The following is a 26,734-nucleotide window of genomic DNA, read 5'->3' as shown; positions in this document are numbered from 1 at the left end:
GGCCTCCACAGGATGGCAGGACTTAAAGGCTTTGATACCACTGTAATGTGCACACTAGAAATGCCCAAAAACTAAACCAACTGGTGATAGGAATTTAGTCAAATAATTTGCATCCAACCCTTTATTTCTCCGTTAAATGTTTAAACCCCTTTATGGCTCCGGAGTAAAATGTTTATTTGTTTTTATGTCTTTGCATAGATTTGAAATCACATAATATGAACAAGAAGGAATTTATAATAATATGCAAACTGAAGATTGAACTACTGCTGAAATAATATTATTTTTCAAACTAATAAAATCGAATACATAGCAGACTTTTCAACTCACTAATTACTCCAGCATTATAACATAATGTTCTAGTAATGACTTCCCATCTTGCGGCTATAGTAACATGAATAGTGCCATGCTACAGTGATGTGAATAGTGTCACGCTACAGTAACGTGAATAGTGTTGCGTTATAGTAACGTGAATAGTGGCACACTATAGTGCTGCTACAATATAATCTGTCTTCAATCAGTCCAAGATCCCCATAAAATCATCCCTTCAGAATGGCATAAGCATTGGACAAGAAGCGGGAATGATATGAGCAAACACCCAATCTGCTTGTTGCTAGAAATACGCCCAATCTGCCTATTAATGATGCTGATAGCAATGAATTCCAAAGGCCAAACCCCAAGGAAATGACGTCTAGAATGTCACAAGAGAGGATAGACGTCCTCTAATGCCAAGAACAGATCTGCAACTCACACATCAATTTTCTTCTCATATTCAACCTCCGAATGAAGCCACTAACACTTTCTTTTATTCTTTCTCGAAGGGTCGATTCAATTCTCATGAGCAATGTGGGATAAAAGATGCGCAATATAAAACATATTAAAATATTCACTTATGTATCCCTTTAGGCGCCCCTTTTGATTTGCACACATTCCCATAAAATTTAATATTAAAGTAACACTTCAATATTTTACAACTAAATTAAATGTTACTTTAATAATACTTCAGGCATAACAATATATTAGCTATTAGACTCTGTTTTGGCCCAAACTGGAGATGACTAGGCCAAAACACTCTAGGATCCCTTTAAACCCTTAGTTAGCCCTGGGGACCATGTAGAACGAGGCTAACGCACACACACTTGGTGAATTGCTAAAGTGAGGACACTACACCCAACTTGTTTTCAATTGCTATCCATAAGCTCAGTACCATAAACTCTGTTGGTACTACGACCTCCCAATCATACATTAACTAAAATGGGGTGTGTCCCATTGTGACTTTGTAGGAGGTACGGTAAGCCCATAATGCTGATGGCAACTTCTCTTCCCAATCCTCACCTTCAACGCCGCACGATTTATAGATCACTGAAACCAAGATTTTGTTTGTTGATTTTGCCTGTCTATTCGCTCTTGGATAGTACGTGCTTGAAAGTGAATGGTAGATTTTAAATTCCGTCGTAAGTAGTTTGATGACATGGTTGACAAAGTGCCCTTTGTGGTTACTTATTAGTTGAATTGGTATGCCATACCTTGTAATGATTTGTTCATAGATGAATCTAGTCGTACTGAGTGCAGAGTTGTTTGGTAGGGCCCGTGCCTCTACCCACTTTGTGAGGTACTACGTTGCTACAATGATGTATCGACCTCTGCGGGCTTTGCTTACCTTTAGGGGTCCAACAAAGTCCAATCCCTACTGTTTGAACAGTTCTTGTGCATGTGAGGGGTTTAAGGGCATAAAATCCCCTTTCAATGATTTTCGGACTCTTTGGCATGTGTCACATCCAATGACCCACTCCTTGGCATCATTGTGCACGGTAGGCCACCATCCTGTGAGAAGTATCTTGTGTGCAATTGTGTCCAGCCCCATATGTCTGCCTGCGGACCCTTCATGTGCTTCCCTCAATACTCTCGGTATTTCATCCTCGAGAACACATTGCCAGAGGATTTGGTCAGGTCCCATCTTGTATAGTAGCCCATTGATCAATTGGAATGTTCGGCTTCTTAGTACGAGTTTTCGTCTTTCGTTTGGTTACATTTCCCTAGCTAATTGACCAGTTGAAAGATACTCTCCAATACTTGTGTAACATGATGGAAGTACGACGATCTGAAACAACTATGCGTCCGAAAAGTCATCATTGACTCCCTCAGGTGGTTCCCCTAACCTGAGTTTGGAGAGGTGGTCTGTGCTCACATGGCTTTTCTCGGGTTGTACTATAATCTTAAATGTGAATTCCTATAGAAGTAACCATCTACTTATCCGTCATGTATGATTGGTTTATTCACCAAATATAGAAAAGCCTGATGGTCTACATAAACCACAAATAGGGTTGCTAGTAAGTAGTGCCTAAACTTCTGTACAACATATACCATTTGGAGAGCTTCCCTCTCAATCGTGTTGGAGTTCTTTTTTGCTTTCGACAAGAGTCTACTTGCAAAGTAAATCGGGTGGTCTAATCCATGATCACCTGTCTGTGCTTGTGTTGCTTCGATGGCAAAATTTGATGCATCAACATGTACGTGGAACTCCTTGGCCTAGTTGGGGTAAGCCAGAATAGGTGCTGTGGCTACTCGTGTTTTCAACCCCTAGAAGGCTTCATCTTGTTTTGTTTCCCATTTGTAGGGTTCTCCTTTGCAAGTTAGTTTGTCGAGAGGGTAAGATATTTTGGCAAAGTTTTTAATAAACCTCTGGTAGTACCCTATGTGTCCTATAAATGATTTTACCTCGGCAAATCTATTGATGGTGGCATTTCCAGAATCACTCGGACCTTATCTAGGTCTGTCTTTAAGCTTGCCTTGCACACAATGTGTCCCAATAGTTTTCCCTAGGGTACCATGAATTTGCACTTCTTAGGATTTAGTGCTAGTCGTGCTCGTTTGCATCTTTCCATACACTTCGTGAGTGCGGTCAGTTGCTTGTCCTTTGCGCTGAAAATTGACCAATCGTCCAAGAAAGCTTTGAAGTTTCCTATTGACATCTTGTCGAAGATTTGCAAGATGATTCTTTGAAACGTTGTTGGGGTGTTGCAAAGACCGAATGACATCTGATTGTAGATGTAGACTCCATCTTCCACCACAAAGGTTGTTTTGAGCTTATCTTCCTTAGCAATGGATATCTGATTGTAGCCAAAAAATCCATCCATGAATTACTATATTTCGTGCCCGACAACTTCCTCCAAAATATTGTCTGTAAATGGTATTGGGAATGGGTCGTTAATTGTTACTATGTTTAGACAACAAAAATCCACGCATATTCTTATTTGAGTGGCATCCTTTTTTAGTGATATCACAGTTGGAGACACCCACTCACTTGGCTGTACTCGAAAAACAATGCCTATATCAAGCATTTGGTTAATTTTGTCCATGACCTGTGCGGCATAGTTTTTATTCATGTGGTATGGTCGCTTCCATATGGATACTACTCCTTGTATAAGTGGGATGCAGTGGACACTCAATTCTGGCGGTACCCCCTTTAGGTCTTTGTATGTCCACGCGAAGACATCCTTATGCTCCATGAATATCTTAAATGTTACTGCTTTTAGTACTGGATTCCAGTCATCTCCCACAAATATGTTCTTTTTGTTGGGTTCATCTCCTAAGTTCATTGTCCTCACCGAGCGTTCTTCATAATTAATAGGTTTTTCTTTGTTGAATGTATGTGCAGGAGTTTCATCGATCAGTGCCTCTCCTTCCTTGACCTCTCTGTACTTTGACGGAAATTCGTTTTTTCCATCTTCATTATTTCCTTCTTCCACCCCTAACATGTGAAAACTCGAGAAGAGTTCATAGTCCTCCATTTGCCAATGGAGTAGGCCATTCACTGAGTCCAAGTTGTCATCATCGAATCCTCCTTCTAGTTTTAGGATTCCTTCTTTGTTGGGTTCCATCCTATTCTTTCCTTCATCGTCTCCCTCTTCAGCTTTGGAGTTTGACGACACCACATCTTCTCCCACCATCTGGGTGTGTAGGTCAATTACAAACCTATGACCTCTTTCCATGGAAAGAGTGTTCCTTTTCTAGTCATGTTTCACGTTTGCTTCTACTAGCTAATTCCTTCCGAGGATGGCATTGTAACCTTTCCTTTTCAATGGAATGACCACAAAGTAAAGTAAGAAGGGTTGTGTTGTAGTATAGTGGTGAGTATTCCTACCTGTCACGTGGGTGACCCGAGTTCGATCCCCGGCAATGGCGCCAAATGTTTACCGTACAGGGTAAATGGATAGTTATTGCATTAAGAGACTAGAATATAACACATAACAAGATAGTACTTTATTCATATAAGTAGAGTATACAATCACAAGTACAATGATGATTCAATTCGGACGATGTACATATATCTTCCGAAGGGGTGACTCAACCGTCAGGCAATCTTTCAGACACTAACTAATCCCGTTAGCTGTGTTTAGACTTTGCCGACAACATTAATTACCCTGAAAGGTCCATAAAATCTGGGTTAAAATTTTTTGACCCCACTTATCTTCAATGAGGATTGTCTATAAGGTTGAAAACACACAAATACCAAGTATCCCACCGCAAAAGACCTCTCAACTCGATGATGTTCTGCATATTTCTTTTGTTGTTCCTGTGCAATCTGTATATTCTGCTTGAGCGTTTTGAGGATATGTTGATTTTCTTTATTCCACTCAAGAGATTTTGGAACTCTAGAATCAGAAAAGACCAAATCCACAAATATAGAAGCTTCACAACCATACAAAGCTTCAAAAGGTGTCATGCCAATGCTCAAATGATATGTAGTATTGTAACAGAAATCTGCCAAATGCAACCATTTTTCCCATGCTTTTTGCTTCCCGGAAACGTATTTCCTCAAGTAGCTTTCAAGTCACTTGTTTACAATTTCAGTTTGACCATCCATTGGAGGATGGTAACTAGTACTATGGTAAAGTTCCATTACGGTTAACGTCACCAATTCTTGCCAAAAAGTACTGATGAATATGCGGTCTCTATCACTTACAATCCTCTTTGGCACTCCATGTAATCTGAAAACTTGCTCAAAAAACAAGCCATCAACTTTTGGCTCTTTGAATTCGAAAAGCATAGGCATAATGCGAGCATACTTTGTATGTCCGTCCACAAAAATAAAATCCTTATCATTCACCTTAGGTATCCCACTAATAAAATCCAATGATATTTGCTCCCATTTCTGATTTAGAGTTGGAAGTGGTTGTAAGTTTGTGACAACTTTGATGGAAAAGAAGTTTCAGCCTTGTTTAATTGGCATTCAAGATATCCTCGCACATGTTTAAGAACGTCATCTTTCCTTCCTTTCCATGAGAATTTTTCACGAATACATTGGTATGTCTTCAAATAACCAGGTGACTAGCTAGTTGATTGTTGTGAACAACAAGCAGTGTATTTGAATTCACTTTTTGGTACTAGATAGATTCATTCCTTGTAATAGATGATGTCTTGCAGCACCTTATACCTTTCATTATCTATTTTACCATCTAAAACGTCACAAGTATGCTGATTTTTGACATATTTTTCTAATATGTCATCCTTCCAATTGGCTGAAATTTCTGAAAGTGAACAAAATTTAGGATTTCTAGATAATGCATCGGCAACAACATTAGTTTTCCCTCTAACAGATTCAATATCAAAATCATACCTTTGCAACTTGTTTACCTAAGGGTGCTATCTTTCGTTCATTCCTTTATGTTCCATGAAATACTTGAGGTTGTTATGGTTAGTCCTCACTGTGAATTTGCTGCCCACAAGATATTGGTGAAACTTCTCAAGTGTGTGCATGATTGCCATCATCTCCTTATGATAGATACAAAACCTCCTTTCCACTTCATTTAATTTTCTGCTCTCATAAGCAATGGGATGCTTGTCTCTCATCAAATGAACCCCAATACCAATACCAGATGCATCACATTCAAGTACAAAAGGCTTAGAAAAATTTGGTAAAGCCAAATCAGGATAAGTACTCATTACCTTCTTAAGATGATCCATGATCCCTTGAGACTCATCTGTCCAAACAAAGTCATCCTTCTTGGTTAAATCTGTCAAAGGAGCGGCTAACGAAGAAAATCCCTTCACAAACCTTCTATAGTATGTGCATAACCAATGAAGCCCTTCAATTTAGATACATTTAGTGGTGGCCAATCAAGTATATCTTGAATCTTTCCCCTATGGGGCTTCACTCCACCATTCCCGATGACATATTCTATAGATAATAGCTCAGTCATACCACACACACACTTAGATGCTTTTGCAAAAAGGGAATTAGTTCCCAAAATATTCAATACCTCATCAAGGCGACGAAGATGGTCCTTCCACACCTTGCTATACACTAAGATGTCATCAAAGAACACCAACACAAATTTCTGCAATTGCTTGTTGAACACATGGTTCATACAAGATTGAAAAGTGCTTGGAGCATTAGATAATCCAAAGGGCATCACTAAGTACTGAAAATTTCCATAGTGGCACCTGAAAGTAGTTTTGTGCACATTCTGCTCTCGAACTCGCATATAGTGGTATCCTGATGTAAGATCAATTTTGGAAAAATAGATTGCTCCATGTAGCTCATCCAACAACTCATCAATACGTGGAATAGGATACATATTCTTGATGGTCTTCTTATTAAGTGCTCGATAATCAATGCACATCCTCATAGTTCCATCCTTCACCAAAATAATCTAAGAAGCAAATGGGCTAGAATTGGGTCGTATATGTCTTGCATCCAACAACTCCTGAATAGTTCTTTCAATCTCATCCTTGAATTGTTTCAGATGTTGGTAAGGATCTGTGGCAATGGGCTTGCTAACCACAAGCTCAATGACATGCTCAAAACCATGATTTGGAGGTAAACCATGGGGCAAATCAGAAAACACCAAGCTATGCTTGTCTAACAAGCCTTGTATGTCAACATGATATCCTTGCTGTCCCGTTTCCATGGATTTACCTGTAATAAAACACTGCACTTCCCACTCATCCTCTGTATGTCGTAAAATTCTCTCCATTCTCCTAGCTGAAACAACTCTAGGTACATCTGAACATAAGCCCCGCAATAACACCCTTTTACTCAATTGCATAGGCTTAAAGTCTGTCAGACGAGGACTGATAGTACACAACCACGGAACACCCAAAACAACATTGCGCTCCTCGATGTCAATCACATAAAAGTCATTTATAAGGGTGTAACTATGCAATGCCATGCTAAACTGTGGAACAAGAGTTGCACAACGCAATGTGCCATTTGCTGTCCTCACAAGGAAAGCTTCATGCTCACCAACTTTCAAATCCCGCTTCTTTACATTGGATGCATCAATGAAGTTTTGGATAGCCCCACCATCAATCAATACAACAACTTGCTGTCCCGCACAACACCCTTAACTCTGAAAGCACTATAATGAGGAGTGGTAGAGAGATTTCCTTTTGCACCCTTCATCTGTGTCAAATCATCCTGATGCTTATCTGTGTCTGAATCTCTATCTGTTTGCTCCTGTTGGGCATCCTGAAATCGTGTCTCCTCTAACTCAGTATCACTAGGCTCCTCAAAGACCTCGATGCAATGGGCTTTGCCCCCAGTCTTACACCTATGTCCAGGTGTCCAAGGCTCATGACAGTCTAAACAAAGACTCGTCCATCTCATCTTTTCCATTGTATCACGTGCTGTCTGACTGGGTGGTTTAGATATCTCTCTTGCTGGTTTGGTATATTCAGGTTTCTTGTCCTTTTTCTATGGCCAATTTTGTGGTGAGGATCTTTGTGGAAACTTGTTGGGAAACCTGGCTTGTGGTGTGGGTAAACTCCATATTCCTCACACGCTTAATAGCATCATGCAAGGATGTGGGGTCAAAAGATTAGTCTCAACCTTTAAGAGGCTCATCCAAACCCTCCATTAACCAAAAAACCAATCCCCTTTCTGACACATCGGTAACCATGGCTGACAATTGCTGAAATAATGAAATATATGGAACCTGTGTCAATTGAGCCAACTCTTTAGAATATGTCTCCTAATCCTTTCGGTCAAATATCTCCATCAGTGTAGTGCAAAACTGGTCATAAGAGACTATGGCACCATGTGCTTGTGTTACTAAACTGTGATGCCACCATTCATGTGCAGACCCTTCAAGGTGGAGTGTAGCAAATTTTATGGCATCACTCTCCTACATTTGGTTCAAGGCAAAGTTGGTGTCCAATTTTTGAACCCAATTCTCACTGTACATCTAGTTGATCCATCAAAATTAGGTATAGACAAACTTCCCAACTTTTTCTGCAACCCATAGTTTTGTTTTCCTTGATTGTTCTGAATATGTCTTGGCCTTGTGCGTTTGGTGACTTCCAAGTAATCGTTGAAAGAGATGGCTGACTGGAAATCTGGTTCTAGGGCTTGATATTTAGCTAATATTTCAGCACCCTCATTTTCCTCCACCGGTTCTACTTGTGCTTGTTCATCTTCTTATATAAAAGTGGGCATAAATGGTCTTTTCTGTGAGGATCTGCCTGTAGAATGCGCCTTACTGTCTGCAATTTTGCTTCCTTCACCTTCTTCTTTATGCACCAATGTTGTACCATTTTCTGTGTTATGAGCTAATTGATTCAAATACAAATTGTTATCATTCAATAGTCTAATAATGTCTGAAAACATCCGTTTTGCTTCTTCATTTGATGATGGGGGCTGATCTGGACCTGCCATTGTTCCTTTAATTTTCTGCAGACTGTGACCACCTTTTCTTTGCATGCAACAAAACCCAATAGACTGCCAAGTCTGGGATACTAAAAAGGAAACAATGATTTATGCAAACCAGGGTAAATCTGATAACAAAAACTATTACAAACTAGGGCATAAGTCTGGAAATTTATTTGCATATAAATATCTTCATGACAAACCCAAATTCTGGTCAATATTTCAAATCTGATTTTTTCAGCTAAATAAAATTTGGATTTTAGATTATTCCTGAACTTAGGAGAATTGAATCAAAACCCTTACTTGTGCCCAGAGTTTTCAAACCTATGAATTAGTCATTTCCATCAAACAATATGATGCAGATAACATACCAAATATTCCAGATTTGGGTCAGAATACTTTCTAGGACTAGCTGACCTTTCAAAAATGGTGATAAGCTCCCAAATTGACTAGCATTAAGTTGGGAATTGATACTCTCTAACAACCATCCACAAAAACTCAGAAATAGATGATTTGCAGTAGCGAATGTTCCCAGACCAGAGTCTCCAACACTAATATTGTCTTTAATTTGGCCTCTAAACCAGATGAACACTTGCAGCCCAGATTTAGCAATGTGCTAGGGTTTCACAAACTGTAATTCTTCTGCTAAAACGCGCCCTTCTGACTAGGGAGAGCCCATATGTCTCACTGAAATCAGGGAACTCAAGGGTTTGAATCCTCAAGCCAAGTTGCAGCAGCAATAAGCAGAAATCTTTATCACACAATGAACTCTAAATGAGCCCCTTGAGGTGTTGCTCAATACCTTCTAAAAAGATGAATCAATCTCCACCCTTGATATTCCACCTCTTAATCCAACAGTCCAAAGTAAAAACCTGAAGTGTGCACCAGTGAAACTTTTTGAAGCTGGGGCCCACCTTGACTTTTTGTCATATGTTTTACTAAGTCATTTAAGTACATAAAAGAGGGGTTAAGTCCCTTGGATAGGCATCACTTAAGTTGCGTAAAAAGATGTGCCTAATTTATAATTACTTTAAGTTCACTTAGAAGTAAGTTAAGTTCACTTAAGTGACTTCAAAAGACCTGCACTCAACTTAAAATTAGAATTTAGAGCAAGCCAAGGACTTCATTTCTTACCCAATGATGCTCTATGCCCTCTTCCTTTTGGGTAATCCAAGGAAAGGACAGGCAACTGCTTTTAATTGTCTTGCTTTGAGCTGAGGACATTACACTTTTGCTTTACCATAGGAAGCTCTTGCCAATTGAGCTAGGCCCCTAGGCCCAATTTATTGCATCTGTTAAAGATCAAGATTAGTACAATTAAATCGTTCTGGTATATAAAGTCTTTGCTTGCCTTGATTCACTTTGGTGTTCAAGATCCTTATGCCATCAGAAAAGCAGTCTTTCCTAGTCAATATGAATAACCTTGTAGAATTAGAGCTAATCCTGTTTTAATTCCATTTGCTGGTCAAGATCCTCATTAATAATATCTGCAACTTGTCTCTTCAAATCAGATTTTAATTGTGTTGTATATTGATGATGACAAAGTTGCTGATTTCATATATTGAGGCTGTAGTTCGTGCCAACTATGTACTCCCCACAGGCACTAATTTCTAGATAACAACTCTTCCTTCGATGAATGCAGGCTTACACTAGGAATTTTCCAATCAATAATAATGAAAATGGCAGAGTCTTGTATATTTATGTTGAAGCATAATGCAAGTCAGCTGTAATTGAGAATATCTTGAAAAATAGAACAAGTTAGCATTAAAATATGTATTCTATTTGTTTAGTATATTTTCCTTATTATTTATTTGCATTTAAATATCCTATCACTGGAACACTCTCAAGGAGTACTTTCCAATGGTATGATATTTTTTCCCATCTTTTACTTTGTTGGTGTAAATAAATATTAACTATTTACACTTACTTAAGTTTACTTAGGTCAATGCATTATTTTATTATTTCTTAGGTGAGACACTTAGGAGTTTGTGTACTCATATGAGTTGTCATGTTGACAACACTGGAGTAAGCAACTCTAATTCAGCACATGGTGTCTACAACACTGGAGTTTGCATAATTAACTGAGTTGTTATGTTGGCAACACAGTTATTAGCACTTTTATTTTAGCACATGGTGTCTACAACATAATTTTACGTGCTACACCTTCGTAGGCTTATCCTCTCATCATTGCCCTAACTCCTGTGCTTAATGGAGGATAATCCACTCCTGGTGGACATGTGCTTCGTTGTAAGACTTATTAGTGTGTTGACTCTTAGTCAGTCTAGAGGCCTTTATATTCAGGCACTCCTAATGTACTTGTGAATCAATATTGAATATCATATTGTTATTCTGATCATACTCTTCTGGTCTATTCTTGTGCTTGTGCTTGAGTTCCTTGATTTTGGGTGAATTTGCACTAAAACAAATTCTTACATGGTATCAGAGCTGAGGGAATTTCTCTTCACATAGCCGTTCGAGACCATTTTCTTGCTTCACCTCTCAGAGGACCTCGACCCAGATCCGGAGTATTGCAGTCATTGGGAGCGTCAAGAGCTAAAACGGACCGTGCCATTGCGTTTGGAACATCGATTCGGTGAAATTTGACTATAAATATGCTTAGGCTATAGTCGAATTTGAGGAATTTTTTTTTTGCGAACCGGCACCCAAAGGCTCGATTTGCAAATTTGGTATGGTCATTATCAATTTGTTCATTTGATTTTGAGATCTGTCATTTTAATTTGCTTTGCATTATTTTGCCATTTTCAGAATCTTTTTTAGGCCTATTCGGCCTGTAGGAACTAGGTGGTGAAACCTTGGCCCTCACAAAGAATATTCTCGAAATATTCCTTAAACATAAACCTTGACAATTTAACATTCCATCAGCGGGCTTTATCAATATTTCTAGCGAATATTCTGGCAAACCTTGCAATCACAACCGGCATCACACATCAACTTGGCAACAATTTCATTTCACCGATGGCTTCCTTGTTTGTTTAACCGTTGTGGCCCTTTCTTTTTAAACGTCTGCAAACACATTTGCATAACGAATGTGGGATTAATCCATTCGCCGGCTTGTGCTTTATATATTTTGGCCGGCGGCGGCAACGAACTCCCCGTCCGGTGACTTTATTCAGCCCATCCACGCGGCACTATGGACATCTGCATTAGTCGACACGTGACGACAATAGATTCAAGGACCTTTCCGCCCACGTTGCAGGTTCCAATGCCACCACGCGACATCTGCAAGCTCTCGGCCATGTTGATGACCGAACCCTGTCCCTCCGCATGACACATATTGCTACAGCTGGGCACATGTTGACCTTCAACAGACTGCCACATGTATGTCTTGGATTTGTAGCTGCCCAGTTAGCCGCCATGCGACATCCACCGTACATCCTAGTTAGCCAGGCACGTCATTTTTCTGTACAGATGCACTATTCCATACAATGTTGACGTCATCCTGAAGCCACTTGCCATGTCAGCAATTGGGATTTTTTTCACTGACATCAGCATTTTACTATGCTAAATTTGATGGCCGTCAGACCGTCATTTCCAGGCAAAATTCAACTGTTGTGACAACCGCTTGACCGTCAAATTTAACCTAGTGTTTTTTTGCCCAAACCCCTCTCCAGATGCAGTTTTGATTTGACAATCCGACTTTGGGAGGCCATACCTTAGTCATCCGGACTCCAAATCAGGTGCGATTTTTTAAAATTTTGGGTAGAATTTCCTGAACTTTTTCTGTGGTGCTGTTCTTTTTTGGTTTTGGTGCACGGATTTGTTAGAAATTGCATCTTTTGGCGACTGTACCTGTCGAATCCTGCATTTGCAACTTCAAACGCTCCGTACGGGCTCATTTGGACACATTTTCAATGCTCCATTTTTTTTGAAAGTGCTTAATTTTTCGTTTACTTTCCAAATCTACAATTAGATTATAGGCTTGTGTAGACAAAAATATCACTTTCAAAATTAGGTCCTTTTCTGCATTGTATTGCTTTGATTACCTTTCACAATTGTTGTACATCTGAGCTACAATGCTTAGTGATAGCTTTGAGCCTCAAAAGGCAGTTGTAAATAGCAAAATCAGAAGTCCACTTTGTACATTTTGACAAGTGGCCTATTGTACACGCACTACATATAAAATGCCAAAAACATCATTTTTGTGGGGGTCTTTTTGATTGAGTGAATAGGGGGGGTGTCTCTTGTGTTCTTGTGTCTCTCTTTTGTGCTCTTTTTCATTTTCTGCATCATGGGTTCACCTAAAGCTCCACTTCTAACTTCACACAATTATACTACATGGAAAGATATTGTATGGAGTAGATTAATGAAAAAAGGTTTAAATTTGTATGTTGATGGTACAATTACAAAACCCACTGATGCTACAACACTAGTTGATTGGAAAATTAAAGACAACCAAGCTTTAGGAATCATTAGGAGTTGTGTTCATAGAGATCTCTTCTTCCGCATTTCTAGTTTCAAGGAAGCCAAGGCTGCTTGGACAAACTTGAAGGGTTGTGTGGTAAGGTGGATGAGGAAAAGGGATACTAGATTGAGGATGATCTACTTCTCTTGGATCCTAAAATTTTTGACACAATTCAAGATTATATCAATAAAGCCAATGAATTGAGAGCACTACTTAAAGATTGTGGTAATCTCATGAAGGATGATAGATTGATTCATCACATTTTGAAGAGGCTACCTTCAGAGTATGCATCTTTTGTGTCGAGTTACAACACTCATAGGTTGACCACGGGAAGTGCTTTCACTAAGCCTACATTTGATGCATTTGCAAAAATGTTGATGTTGGAACAATCCAAGTTGATAGATATAGGAGTTCTCAAGTCATCAAAGACCAAAGCATTGGTGGCCAGCAATGAGAACCAATCAAATCAACAAGGCAAAAGTTCTACCAACAGCAAGAAGAAGTAGTGGAAGCAAAAATCACAATAAAAAACACAACAATCTTCCTCCTCACAGCAAGGCAATTCTTCTTCCAACAAGAAGGGAAACAATGATAAGGAGGACAAACTGTTTTGTGCATATTGCAAGAAACCAAATCATGATGAGCATCATTGCAAGACTAAGAGAATCGATGAGTTGGAAAACTTACTAAGGAAGAACAAAATCAATGTGCCAAATGCTTCCAAGGATTCAACTCCACCTACTTCAAAGTGAAAAGGGCAAGCACTTATGGCTGGTTCAATTTCTTCAGTGGAATGGATTCTTGACTCAGGTGCCTCGTATCATATGGGTTTTTCAAAAGGAGACTGTATGCCAGGCAATCCTTGACAAAGTGCTGCTCCGTCTCTACTGCTCCCATATTACAAAATAAACACGTTCTATCTGCCCACTCTTGTATGCACTGATGCAGATACTTTATAATAGTATTAAACTAATATAAATTAGTATTCCCATAAATCTACAAAATTCTTGAGATAGAGTATTTGGATAGTGGTTTATTTCTGCCAGTTGTTTTACCTAAAGCAGAGCATCTATTAAGATATTCATAGGATTAAGAAGAAAACTCACAGTTTTAAAGGCAAATCTAACATTGCCTCAAAGATGGAAATTTTGATTGGAAAATATCTAGGGCTAATGTTAGTGTTGGACCAAGATCTATCCTTTTTAGTGATTAAGAATCTAAATGTATGACATGAGCTCTCTGGTGCTGTAACAACCATACTCCTTGTTTGTCGATCAGTGACCATCCTTATTGGCTATTGAACAACTACCAGAAAGCTTCTACGCCTACAACCACTAGTTTAACTATTTCTTAAAAATCTTTTGATCAGGTAGTGTAATGTGGTGACTTAGGACGGTAATTCACCATAAATTAGCTGGATTAAAACTTTGAACTTTATCACATTCAACTCTCTCATGATGCTTGTTAATAGAAGTACAAATTATTATCTGATATAGCCCTTGCAATAAGCCATATTTGCTTCCATGAGATGTATTGGTCAGATGGGCTCCCAATGTGATCATCTTCCTAAAAAATTAACTGCTATTTTTTGTCTTCTGTTTTTCTAATCTTGGAAGTCTTCAATTCTTGGCTCATCAGAGACTTGTAGCATTTTTGTCTTTACCCTTCTTCGCAAACTGAATAATGATTTTTGTAGATATTCGTTTGGCACACCATTTTTCTATGGTAATATTTGCCTTTTATATTCAGAGCAAGGAGTCGTAGACTCATACTTACTGAGCATTGTGATTGAAAACTTGGTACAGTGAAATGAAACAAAACAAAATCTTAAGAAAAAAGTTGTTATTGTGAATCCAAAACATAATTTGTATGGTGACTACCCTCCTTTGTTTTATGCCTCAATGATGGTTTTAGAGTCTTCATCCATTTAGTTCAGCGTTACCCAGGTGCGCGCACTCGGGTCAAAACCCCGACGCACTTGGTGCGGGTGCGTCATGCACCCGAGTACCCCTGCCGGGAGTTTTTTCACCACAGCAACCCCGCTGCACCGGTCAAGCACTTGGGTGGGACGCGGTGCTCAGGTGTGTGGGTGTGCGGGTGCTTGCGCGGTGCTTCCCAGGTGCTCACAGGTTGCTCCGACAAGAGGCCCAAAAAAGTATTAAAAAAAGTGTTTTTGCATTTTTTTTTTTGTTTTTTAGGCATGCTAACCCTAATTGGGTGTGGGTCCCATGTGGTCTATTTGAAGGTTTAATAAGACCAATAGACCTCATTTTCATTTCACCATTTCATTTCATTGTTTTGGAGCAGCAAGGAGCTAAGTGAGAAAAAGAGTTTGGAGGAGCTTGTGAGAGCTTAGTGGGTGGTTTTGCAAGGGATTGCAAGATCAAGAGGAGCAAGAGGAGCAAGTTCAAGGTAGGGCTTTTTTATTTTACTTTTTTTGGTTTTAGAAATCAATTTATAATTTTTAAATTTAGTATTTAGTTTTACTTACAAGTTTCAACTTAAATTTTTGAATGTTTCATTCTTCAATCTTGTTGATAGTTGATAGTTCTATGATTTTTATTATCTATATTAATTTTTAATTGTTCTTAAAATAAAAATATGGCAATATGGCATATGCTGAAACGCATTTACTATTTTGTTTTACTTTTAGTATTTACTACTTAGCTTCCTTTTTTAATATTTTAAAGATTTAAATAGTAAATGCTAAAATTAAATAGTAAAGTTTTAAGTTTTAAGTTTTAACTTATTTTTACTTGGGCTGAAATGTATTATGATCATTTTTATAATTTTATTTTCATTTTGTGAAATGCAGTTTTATAAATGGCATCTAGATCTGGCCAAAGTGCAAAAGACATGGAAATTAATGAGCCAAGTGCATCTGATTATGAGCCTGAGCCTGAGCCCGAAGGAAGTGATCATGGGGCTGATGTAGGTGGTCAATCTAAGCCTGAGAAAGAGCCTCCTTATGTTGCACTAGGGGTGCCTTCTATTGATTGCCCTTCAGAGATTTTGACAAAGTATGCAAGGGGTCCTTATGATCCAAAGTCCCCTCTAAAACAATTTGCTATGAAAGTTACACGTCCTATACCTTTAGATGGTGGCACACGTAAATGGAAGTGCAATATATGTGGCGCAGAATGGTTTGGTAGCATTACTAGAGTTAATTCACACCTTTTTTGGAGTGGCTATGGCGTGAACCCATGCATATTTTTGTTAAATCTTGAGAATGTCAAATACATAATTGAAGTGAACAAACTATGGAGCATTTCTGATGATAGTGATGTTCCAGTGCCTAGATCTTTGTCTGCTAGGCAACAGGTACAAAATATACAGCAGTTACAGGGGCAGCAAGATACATCTACTCGTATCTTGCATCAGAGAGCAAGGACTATGTCACCTACACCATTTTCCTCACCTACACAGTTCGACAGGAGATAGCAGTAGTGTTACATCCCAATTTTTGCCCTAATTTCTCTTTAGTTAAAATAGCTGTTGAACCAGAATAAATTTTCATGTTCAAGAGAAGCTAGTCATTGTTCCATCATGGTAGTTATAGCCATTGTTTTATTTATTCATGTTCATGTGAAATTGAAGCAGTTATCTTAAGGCGTTGCATCGATTTAAAGTACTAAATGAATATATAGTTTTTAGCCGTTGTGTTCATGTGAAGTGAATATAGTTTCTAGCCGTTGTGTTCATGAAAATAGTTTTTAGCCGTTGTTCAATCAGTTATTATTTATGATGAAATTCCTAATGATATTATTTAACAAATTATGAATTGTGAAATTGATGTTTTTGGCGAGAACGATTGTTTTGAAGATTGCAGGATAAAGACTCGAGAAGGAGGGGAAGCATTACGAAATGAGGTCATACGGAAATGGGATGATCATATGACCTAGTTATCAAGAATATTAGGTTTGATCAAAAGTCGCCATGGCAAGATTGTTAAAACTTGACAACAAATTTCAAAGTGGAAAGTTACATGAGCTAAAAATAATATAAGATTTTTAAAATTAAATAAAAAATTCTTACCTCTATTTGTTAAATAGTAATATCATTTAATATTATATCATTACTTTGATTAAAATCACAATTAAATATTTGCAAAGTGGCACTATTATATTAGGATCTATAATACAATAATGTCACCTTGTATATACTTAATTATAATTTAACCAAAATAATAATATAACATTAAATTATATTAATAAAACTTTTTCCACCTTTGCTCCAACGATTCATATTTCCAATCGATGGAATTTCAAATCGCATTATAGTCTTGTAACAACAGAAGTTGTAAAGCCGATCAATATCTTTTATATACTGCCTTTGTTGTTTCCGTATGGAGGTATCAACATTCCCGTCTGTTCATGTTTTCCGCCATGGTCTCAGAGATTTGTCATCCAGTAACCCGAGTTTGCTATCCTTGAAAGTCTTTTTGCCGTGAGATATCCGTTTCAAGATTTCCCTCAAAGATCCATCAACCTTTCTGCTCAAACATTCCTCGCCTGCAATCTCATTCTGCTTAACCACGAAACCATTCATCTGAGCATGCGTGAAGCCATTCTTGCACATATCTGGGTGACAAAATTCAGCGTATATTGAAGAACTCACCAGGCAGGGCGCATAGTATATTGTAGACAAGTAAGGGTGTACTAAAAACGATTTTAATTCTTTGCTCACGTTTTTCCATCTTTTTCTGTCTTCTTTTCTGAGTCGGGTTGAAACAAAGTGAAGGAGTTGTGTGCACAGATTGAGTCTTGAGTTACACTTGTGCTCATCATATTAACCAACAGAGCTTGTATACAATGTTTAGCAATAAAAGTAGCTGATGCTTATGATAGTATCAATAAGGGAAGTAATAAGACTTTTGATCTTATCTTATTTTGTCTGATATTACCACTTCATTCAACAATGCTTTTGATTATAAAACTATACCAATATCAGCCCGTGTCATAAATCTGTAGAATTGTGTTATGAACTGTTCTGTCTCAATCAACCAAAACTAGTAATAATAATCAAGTCTGAGTACCAAGGAAATTCTGAGAATGCAGAATCATAATCTTATGATTAAGTATAAGATGTAACGGATTCAGACATTGAGGAATCATCGATCGAAAGATCTGTTGATGGTGTGAGGTGTAGATGAATCTGACACAAGAAAAACAAGAAAGATACCAATAATTGATAATATTCAAAATAATCTGATTAGCTCATGTAAATCCACTTTGAAAATTAATTGTCAAGCTAAGCGGTGGAGATCGGGTTATAAAAACCCACCTCTGAAATCCTTGGCCAGGGCGATAAAAGGGCAAACATGCCACAACAAAATGATTGCGTTGTTGTCTTGATACTTCAGCTATTCAATCGAATAGCTGTTGGGACCTCAACCCACCTGAGTACTCCGATGACTGAATCGATGAACGTCCCAAGCCTGACCTCAAGGTAGGGATGGCCGTTCTATTTAATTAAAACTTGTGGGGATAAGTAAAAAGGTCTGCGGTTGGGACGTTAAGCCTACGTTAATGCTTCTCCTCTCACCAAAGTCAAAGCTTGGTCAATTAATTGGAAAAGTCTCTCAAGTAAATTAGTACATATTTTGTTTTATTTAAGTTTCTTTATTTCTTTTATGCAATATATGTATATAACGGAAGGATTCTTTCCTTGTAAATAGATGTATCATAAATTGATTCTTTTTAGAATGTTAGGTGCAGTTTTTCTTTACAATAATTTAGATTAGGGTTAAATTTCAGTTTTCTCAAACATTAGAATAAATTTGAAATTCAGTAATTAAAATAGATTTAGAATTTAGATTAACTTCAGTATTAGTTAGATATATCTGATCAGATAATTAGAATATTAAATTCAGTTGATTTTGTAGTTGTAGAAGAACCTGATGTTACAAGTAGGGGGAAACGGAAAGCGACTACAAGTCGTAGTGGTAGTAACCCCATTGCTGATTTATTTAACATGCACGCAAGGGACCAGTTAGATGATGCTGTTGGTGATTTCTTTTTTGCCAATGGCATCTCTACACATGTGGCTCGATCTCCCTATTTTGTGAGGATGATGTCCATGGTAGTGAACGAGGGAGAGCCATCATATGTGCCACCAGGTGACCACAAGCTGAAGACCACAGTGTTGGATAGAGCCCATGACAAGGTTGGGATCTTGATGGAGCAGATGAAAGCATGTTGGATGGATTCAGGCTGTAGCATTATCATGGATGGGTGGATGGACATTAGTCATCGTCCACTCATCAACATTATGGTTACATGCACAGAGGGCCCATGCTTCTTTAAGGCAGTTGATTGTTCAGGGCATCGTAAAGATGCTGATTTTCAGATTCATGTGCTTAGGGAAGCCATTGAGGAGGTTGGGCCACAAAATGTGGTTCAAGTTGTGATAGATGCAACACGTGTGCAAAGCTATAAGGAGGCTTGTTGAGGCAGCCTATAGGCATATTTGGTGGACTCCATGTTGTGTGCATGCCATGAACAATGCACTCAAAGACGTGGGGAAAATAGAGTGGATTAGAAAGGTGGTTAATGATGGGAGAGAGGTGCAGATGTTTATTTGCAATCACCATACATCACATGCGCTTTTTAGGAGCTTCGCAAAGAAGCAATTCCTAAAACTAGTTGAGACCGAGTACGCATCATATTATATTCTCTTGGAGAGAATGATTGAGTTGCAAGATCCATTGCAACTCATGGTTATGACACAAGAATGGAAATCGATGGCCTGAGTCCATAATAGAGTAGGGGAAGAGGGTAAAGGGGACAGTGAAGAGTGATCAATTTTGGAGTGACGCAAAATACATAGTCTCCACCATTACTTCAGTGTTTCAGGTGATCAGATATGGAGATGCAGATTCACCTAGCCTTGGAGAGGTTTATGAGTGCATTGATTCCATGCTTGGGCAGATGAGGGCTGCTGTGCGTGAGAGAGACCCCACTCTAGCATTCTATACGGAGCACATTGAGCCTATCATTCACCGCAGGTGGGAGAAGTTGAACACTTCTTTACACATGGCTGCCTATGCATTGAACCCGAAGTGGTACATACCTAGGCTTGGTAGAGTCACACCACTTCAGGATGATGAGGTGAAGAATGGGTTCTTTTGATGCATTTCCAGAATGTATGATATTGAGATTGCTAGTGAGATTCGCACTGAGTGGTCCGAATTTGCTAGTCTTTCAGGTAATCCTTAAATCTTGATTCAGTGCTCTAAACTCTTTATAATTATAACTTCTTTTAATAATTAATTGTTAATTATAAGTTATAACTTTATTTAAGTTATTTTAATATTATGTTGTAAACTTTAAAACTTGTAACTTGTAGGATACTTGGATATTGCAAAGGTGGATCTCAAAACCATGGCACAAATGAATCCCATTTTGTGGTGGAAATGTCATGGGTCACAGAAGTTAAAGATCACCTCACTAGCCATTCAACTGCTTTTTTAGGTTTGTAATACTAATTACTAATAGTAATTCCAGCCCTTTATTTTAATTTATGATTCATTGATTCAATAATCATTGATTTACCATTTATCATTTGTTACAAATTGTATGAACATTTGTTTGTAACTTGTAAGTTGTAACTTTCAACTTTGTTATCTCAGGTCTCTAGTTCCTTAGCTGCAGAGAGGAACTGGTCCACCTATAGCTTCATTCACTCTGTTAAGAGGAATAGACTTACCTCTAAGAGAGTGGAGAAGTTGGTTGTTGTACATGGTTACTTGTGGCTCAAAGATTGCAAGACACGTGAGTACAAGGAGAGCACTGTAGCACGATGGGATGTGGAGCCAGAGGATCCAACTCAGATTGATGAGGATGACGATGTAGCAAAAGCCAATGTAGGGCTAGTTGGTGTTCCTTTAGAGGATCAGGATCTTACCCACGAGGAGTCCAGTAGTTCCAGTAATGAGGACTTCGGTACAGGGGATGATTAGAGAGCACTTGAGATGATTTCATTCTCATTATTGACATTTTGTCATTTTGTTGATTGTACTCACTTTGATATGGCTATGATACATTATTATTTTTTCATTGTTCAGTGTTTCATGCTATTAGGCTCATTGTCATCATGAGCATCTTTATGATATATGATATTCATAGAATCATATTTGAACAATGAATTTTGAATCTTGCATCTTGAACTAAGTTAATTTGTTAAATGAATTTTGAATCTTGCATCTTGAACTAAGTTAATTTGTTAAATGGTCATTGGTAATGGTTATGAAGTTTGAAGTTTGAACTTATGGTTTGTGAATCACATTTCAATTTTCTCTATTCACTGTATTCAACTATATTTGGTATGTTAATGTTATATAATATATTGAAGTACCCCTCCCTCCACTCCCCCCCAGTCCCCCCCCCGCCCCCGCCGCCGAACCCCCATTGTCCCCCCACCGTCCCCAAATTGAGGCCCTTTTTTTCCCGCACCCAAAACTTGTCCCAATGTCCCTCCGCACCCTCGCACCGGGGTAACACTGATTCAGTTACTTGTAGGGTATTGAAATCTCATCTTGATTTCGGGTTTGAATCAAACATAAGTAATGCCTATAAGAATGGTGAGCATTGATGTAGGTTGGGTTTTTTTTGCCTTAGTTCATGCAAAATGATAAAAGGTTTTCTTGAATTTAATGTTGGTGGAGTGCTGATTAGCTGTTTCTGAAAAGTTCTTTGTTTGCTCCATTCCTGCTGCTGCATTTACTGTCCACTTGGAATGTTTCATCAATGCTACAAATTGCCTGAAGAACATTGTTTGAACTAGATCTACTGTGGTTACAGTTATCTTTGAGCTTGAGGAAACTTATCATGAATGCTGTTCAAATTCTGAAAGTGCATTCATTTTTTGGAATATTTAATTACTAATGTGTTGATGAGTACAATGTTGTAGCAGCACACATAGTTTAGTGGTAAAGTAAGGATGGATGAGTTGGGAGTTGAGCAACAGTAATGCAATTGGGAAAACTAAGGAGTACATGGTATGCACTTTTAGTGCATGTTGTATAAGGTAGGAGGATTTAAAAGAAAATTTGCTATGAAATGGGATAGGTTAATTTGACTGAGATGGTGAAAATGGATAAAAGAGCAAATCTTTGTAATATCAATATATAGGCAGATCTGCAGGTTCATTTGGCATTGAATTTAATTATTTGGCAACTTATGATGATATTAATCTATCCATGGATCTAAGTTTTTAAATTATGTCTAGAATGTATAGGAGAAATTCCTTTGAGAATAAGTGTTACCTGGGGACAAAGGAAGTAACAACCTGAAACCTGGCAAAAAATAAGTTACTCTTTTCATTAGAGTTATATATTTCTCTTTTTCAGTTCTTTCTATTTAAATAGATTTATGAACTAAGCACATTTTAATTTCTCTGTTTTAATCTTTCAAAACTGACTGTCCCTTAGAATTTATTATTTAATATCACGACTTCTCTTTGTGCTGTGAACAGAGTTATCGAGAATTATGCGAGAAGTATCCTATGTTTCGTGAGAGGTCAGAAAATGTTGAGCTTGCAGTCAGAATCTCTTTGCAACCTTGGAAATCTTTCAAACCAGATGGAGTAAGTGTTATGTCTGATCTATGACAAGGTTGCAACATTAAGGAGATATATAGAATCCTAGTCCTCTTTGTCATTCTGTGTTATGTTACATCTTGATGATTATTGAGATCTGGCAATGCATATTTATGTTTATGCTGTCCAATATCTCTTGCCATTTTTAACTTTACTAAAACCATCTCTTACTCATTGAAGCTGTATTGTTAAATCTACTTGAGGCATAAATTGGATGGAAATTTTCCAGGAAATGAATCTTTTAAGCTCTCGCAAAAAAGTATCTTGTAAGTGCATGGTGTCGGAATGGAGCTATCACCAACTAGAATTGCAAACTTTCTTTGTAATTCATAAAGTGACAGACCACCAGTTGATACACTTTTTCCTATAGAATAATTATAATTGCTAAATATGCACTTGGAACCACGTCATTTATTATGAGAAATTGGCTGTTTCAGATATTAGTGAAAAATTCAGATTAAATGCCAATTGAATATTTTGAATACAATTTATTGATGATTTAGAAGCAGCTATCTTGGAAAATGTTGTCATTCTATTCTAATAACAAAATTAAACTTGTGAGCAAACAGAAAGGTGGGGAATTCCACTACAAGACAAGTTAACAATTCTCAGAATACTATAAAAGATAAGAGGAACATTTTTTGTAGAATGCAGAGCTAAACTTCCTGTTTGAGTTGGAGTAACTTGATACTCTGAAAAATCATTACTCAAGTGTCAATAACATCAAAATAATAAATTCCAGAACAGTTTTGTTTTAGACTCTAGAGTGTGACTGAAAAAAAAAGATATTTATGTACACAAATTAGGTCATTTTGACTAAAATAATGTTCAATTACTTTAGATAAATAACTGGGTAAAGAAATAAATAAACCCCAAGGGCTGAAGAAATGCTAATGCAACAAGAAGGGTGGAGCTAAATCAGTCAAACCTAAGGAGAATAAATAGCAGGGAGAGTAACGTAAAGTGAAGTCTTTTGGATGAGTTCCCGAGCCATGATCAAAAGCAGGCAGGTTCAAGGTATTCAAATTCTTTATCTTATAACACAATACAAACTGCAGTTAAGAGCTTTTGAAAGAAAGAATTTACATTGATGTACAAAAAAGAGCAGAATAAGTTAAAGTGACTTGAAAATACGTCAAAATACACCAGCAACCTGTTATGCTAAAAAGAAAAAGTTAAAGCGACTACAATAACTAATTAGAGACGGTTAATGCAAAACAGGTTTGCACTAGACAAGCCAGGAAAGACAGTGTCAAATAATGCAAAAACTGAAGTAATAATCTTGTAAGGGGAAGGCAACTTGCTAAAGAAACAGCTGGTTTAAGAAAACAGGTCTGGGTGTTAAAGAAACTGTACCAGTCTGCTGTAGACCAAGAGCCAACATATTCATCAATCATCACAAATGAGCTAATATCCTCCTTAATCTGCACAAAAGGGGACCATCCTTATCAGTCACCATAGAAGGTCAATACAATGGCTGAAGAAATGCTAATGCAACAAGAAGGGTGGAGCTAAATCAGTCAAACCTAAGGAGAATAAATAGCAGGGAGAGTAATGTAAAGTGAAGTCTTTTGGATGAGTTCCTGAGCCATGATCAAAAGCAGGCAGGTTCAAGGTATTCAAATTCTTTATCTTATAACACAATACAAACTGCAGTTACGAGCTTTTGAAAGAAAGAATTTACTTTGATGTACAAAAATGAGCAGAGTAAGTTAAAGTGACTTTAAAATACGTCAAAATACACCAGCAACCTGTTATGCTAAAAAGAAAAAGTTAAAGCGACTACAATAACTAACTAGAGACGGTTAATGCAAAACAGGTTTGCACTAGACAAGCCAGGAAAGACAGTGCCAAATAATGCAAAAACTGAAGTAATAATCTTGTAAGGGGAAGGCAGCTTGCTAAAGAAACAGCTGGTTTAAGAAAACAGGTCTGGTTGTCAAAGAAACTGTACCAGTCTGCTGTAGACAAAGAGCCAACATATTCATCAATCATCGCAAATGAGCTAATATCCTTCTTAATCTGCACAAAAGGGGACCATCCTCATCAGTCACCATAGAAGGTCAATACTGTTTCCAGTGGCACACATTGTAAAATGGGCAGTCTGGACCTGAGGAGGAAGTAATGTTCTTATCCAAGAACCTCTCCTAACATCTATTGTAATGATCCTTCTAAAGCAGGGATAAAATTAGTAATTTGTGCCTGGTCCATGTCGCTTGGACTGAAGCAATTTATGGAGAAAGGGATGCATTCCAATTTTTTTCTTAACTCTTAGATTATCTTTACAAGGTAAGATAGTGTTCCCTTACCTCTGTTTAGATGCAAACAGAAGTATTTCATAGTGTGTAACCAATATACACTTCGAATCCTTGGTTATTGCTTTTGTGCATGTCTGTATTTTGTTCTCATTAATGTTTTGCTTAACAAAATCTATGAAAATCTATTCATCATACTTGGTTAGTTTCTGTGGCTTGGTGTCCATTCCAGAGCTTTATGATTTTCTCTGACCCGTTTGACACAGGTTATTTTGTTCTCGGACATTCTTACACCATTGTCAGGAATGAATATTCCTTTTGACATTATTAAAGGAAAAGGTCCAGTTATTTTCAATCCAATCAGGACATTAGGTGATGTGGCTGAGGTGAGGGAGTTTGTTCCACAAGAATCTGTGCCATATGTTGGCGAAACACTCTCAATCTTGCGAGCACAGGTACAATTCTTATCCATTTGATGCTTCTTCTTCTCTCTTGCACATAAACAAAAATGAAAACCTTGTCTATTGCTTGGAACTGCTATTTTATTTAGTTGTTCTTGCTTGAATATGTTTAACTCTGTGATCTGAATAAGATCACAAAGAATTAAAATAGAAGGTGCTTTACAAGTTGAATTACTGATATTTTCTGCTGAGTTGAAGTGCCTGTATTAATAACCATGGTATTGCAACAGTGACTGCTAAAGACTTATGAGCCTAGCTTCTTGGTAACAACGGTGTCACTAATGGTTATGTATTCATCTTACTATATGTCACGCTGGTAGAGAGTCAAGGTTATTGCTTATTCGATGAAAATAACAAAAAACAGACCAAAAGCAGCTGGCTTATTTATTTGAATATTTTAGTGGGGACATTTGTCATATATTTGTGCAGATATGTAGTAGAACCTTCCCTGTGTAAATACTCTTAATACATTAATTCAGGTTCACAAAGTGGGGCTTTTTAGTGGAGATTATGGTTTTAATTGTCACATTAAGGGTTATTTCTATAAGGAGACTTAGGTTGTAGTCCTTTATATCATGATACCTACTTCATCCTGATGATGTTTGGAAACATATTCTCTTCTACCTTGATCATAGTTAGCGTGTGGGAAACATGTCAAGGTATTGGGTCTCGAAGCTTAGAATCATCTTTAAAATTTTAATATAGAATATGAAGTAAAGGTAGTACAAGAAACCTGCAAAAGATCATCACCTAATCATGGTGATGTTATCATCATCTTCAAAGTGACTGAAGAGAGTATGAGAGTGGAGACAAACATTTATGACATCATATTGGATTTTTTTGAAATGAGAGATCCATTCATGACATTATAATAATTTTGTTTATAATATTATAGTAAGTGGTATCATAATAACATCTTCTTTTGACCCATCTTTTAAGAGAGGCTCTCTTTCTGTTCAACATGGATTATGGAATCTTGAATTCTCTTATGCTTTCTTTCTATAATGTTCGAAAGCCAAAAATGACTCTATTATTATTATTAAAGGCATTGGGAGTTATTTTTCTATTGGATGACATATTCTAGTCTAATTTTGTAAGAGACTTAAATCTTGTATAAAATGGCTTATGGTTGGGGATTTTATGATGTATGATGATTTAGTAGCATCTTGTGGCGGTATTGAGTTGCAAGGGATTGTAGATTGTAATCAGGTTCACTGGATAATAATATTGGACTTGTTTGGTGGACGTAGCACAGGGATTGGGTGATCCACATTCAATCTTTGTGTCTTCTGTTCACTTATGTGTGCTTTATTCCTTTGTGATATTGGTTATATTTGCATGTAATTGTTAT

General features: G+C 37.6%; 1 protein-coding gene across 1 annotated transcript in view; it reads left to right on the top strand.

Moving 5' to 3' along the window:
* HEME2 (Uroporphyrinogen decarboxylase) overlaps positions 1–26,734 on the top strand; it is a 97,610-nt gene that overhangs the window by 12,002 nt on the left and 58,874 nt on the right. Inside the window, exons 3-4 of the mRNA XM_089819356.1 lie at positions 22,545–22,655; positions 25,189–25,377. Of these exons, the coding sequence (XP_089675482.1) occupies positions 22,545–22,655; positions 25,189–25,377 (300 nt within the window). The remainder of the gene's footprint in view (positions 1–22,544; positions 22,656–25,188; positions 25,378–26,734) is intronic.

Source organism: Cupressus sempervirens, chromosome 3, assembly GCF_028749045.1.
Source record: "Cupressus sempervirens isolate cs-2001-9-10 chromosome 3, ASM2874904v1, whole genome shotgun sequence".
NCBI classification, from domain to species: domain Eukaryota; kingdom Viridiplantae; phylum Streptophyta; class Pinopsida; order Cupressales; family Cupressaceae; genus Cupressus; species Cupressus sempervirens.
This window is presented reverse-complemented; position numbering and strand designations above follow the sequence as displayed.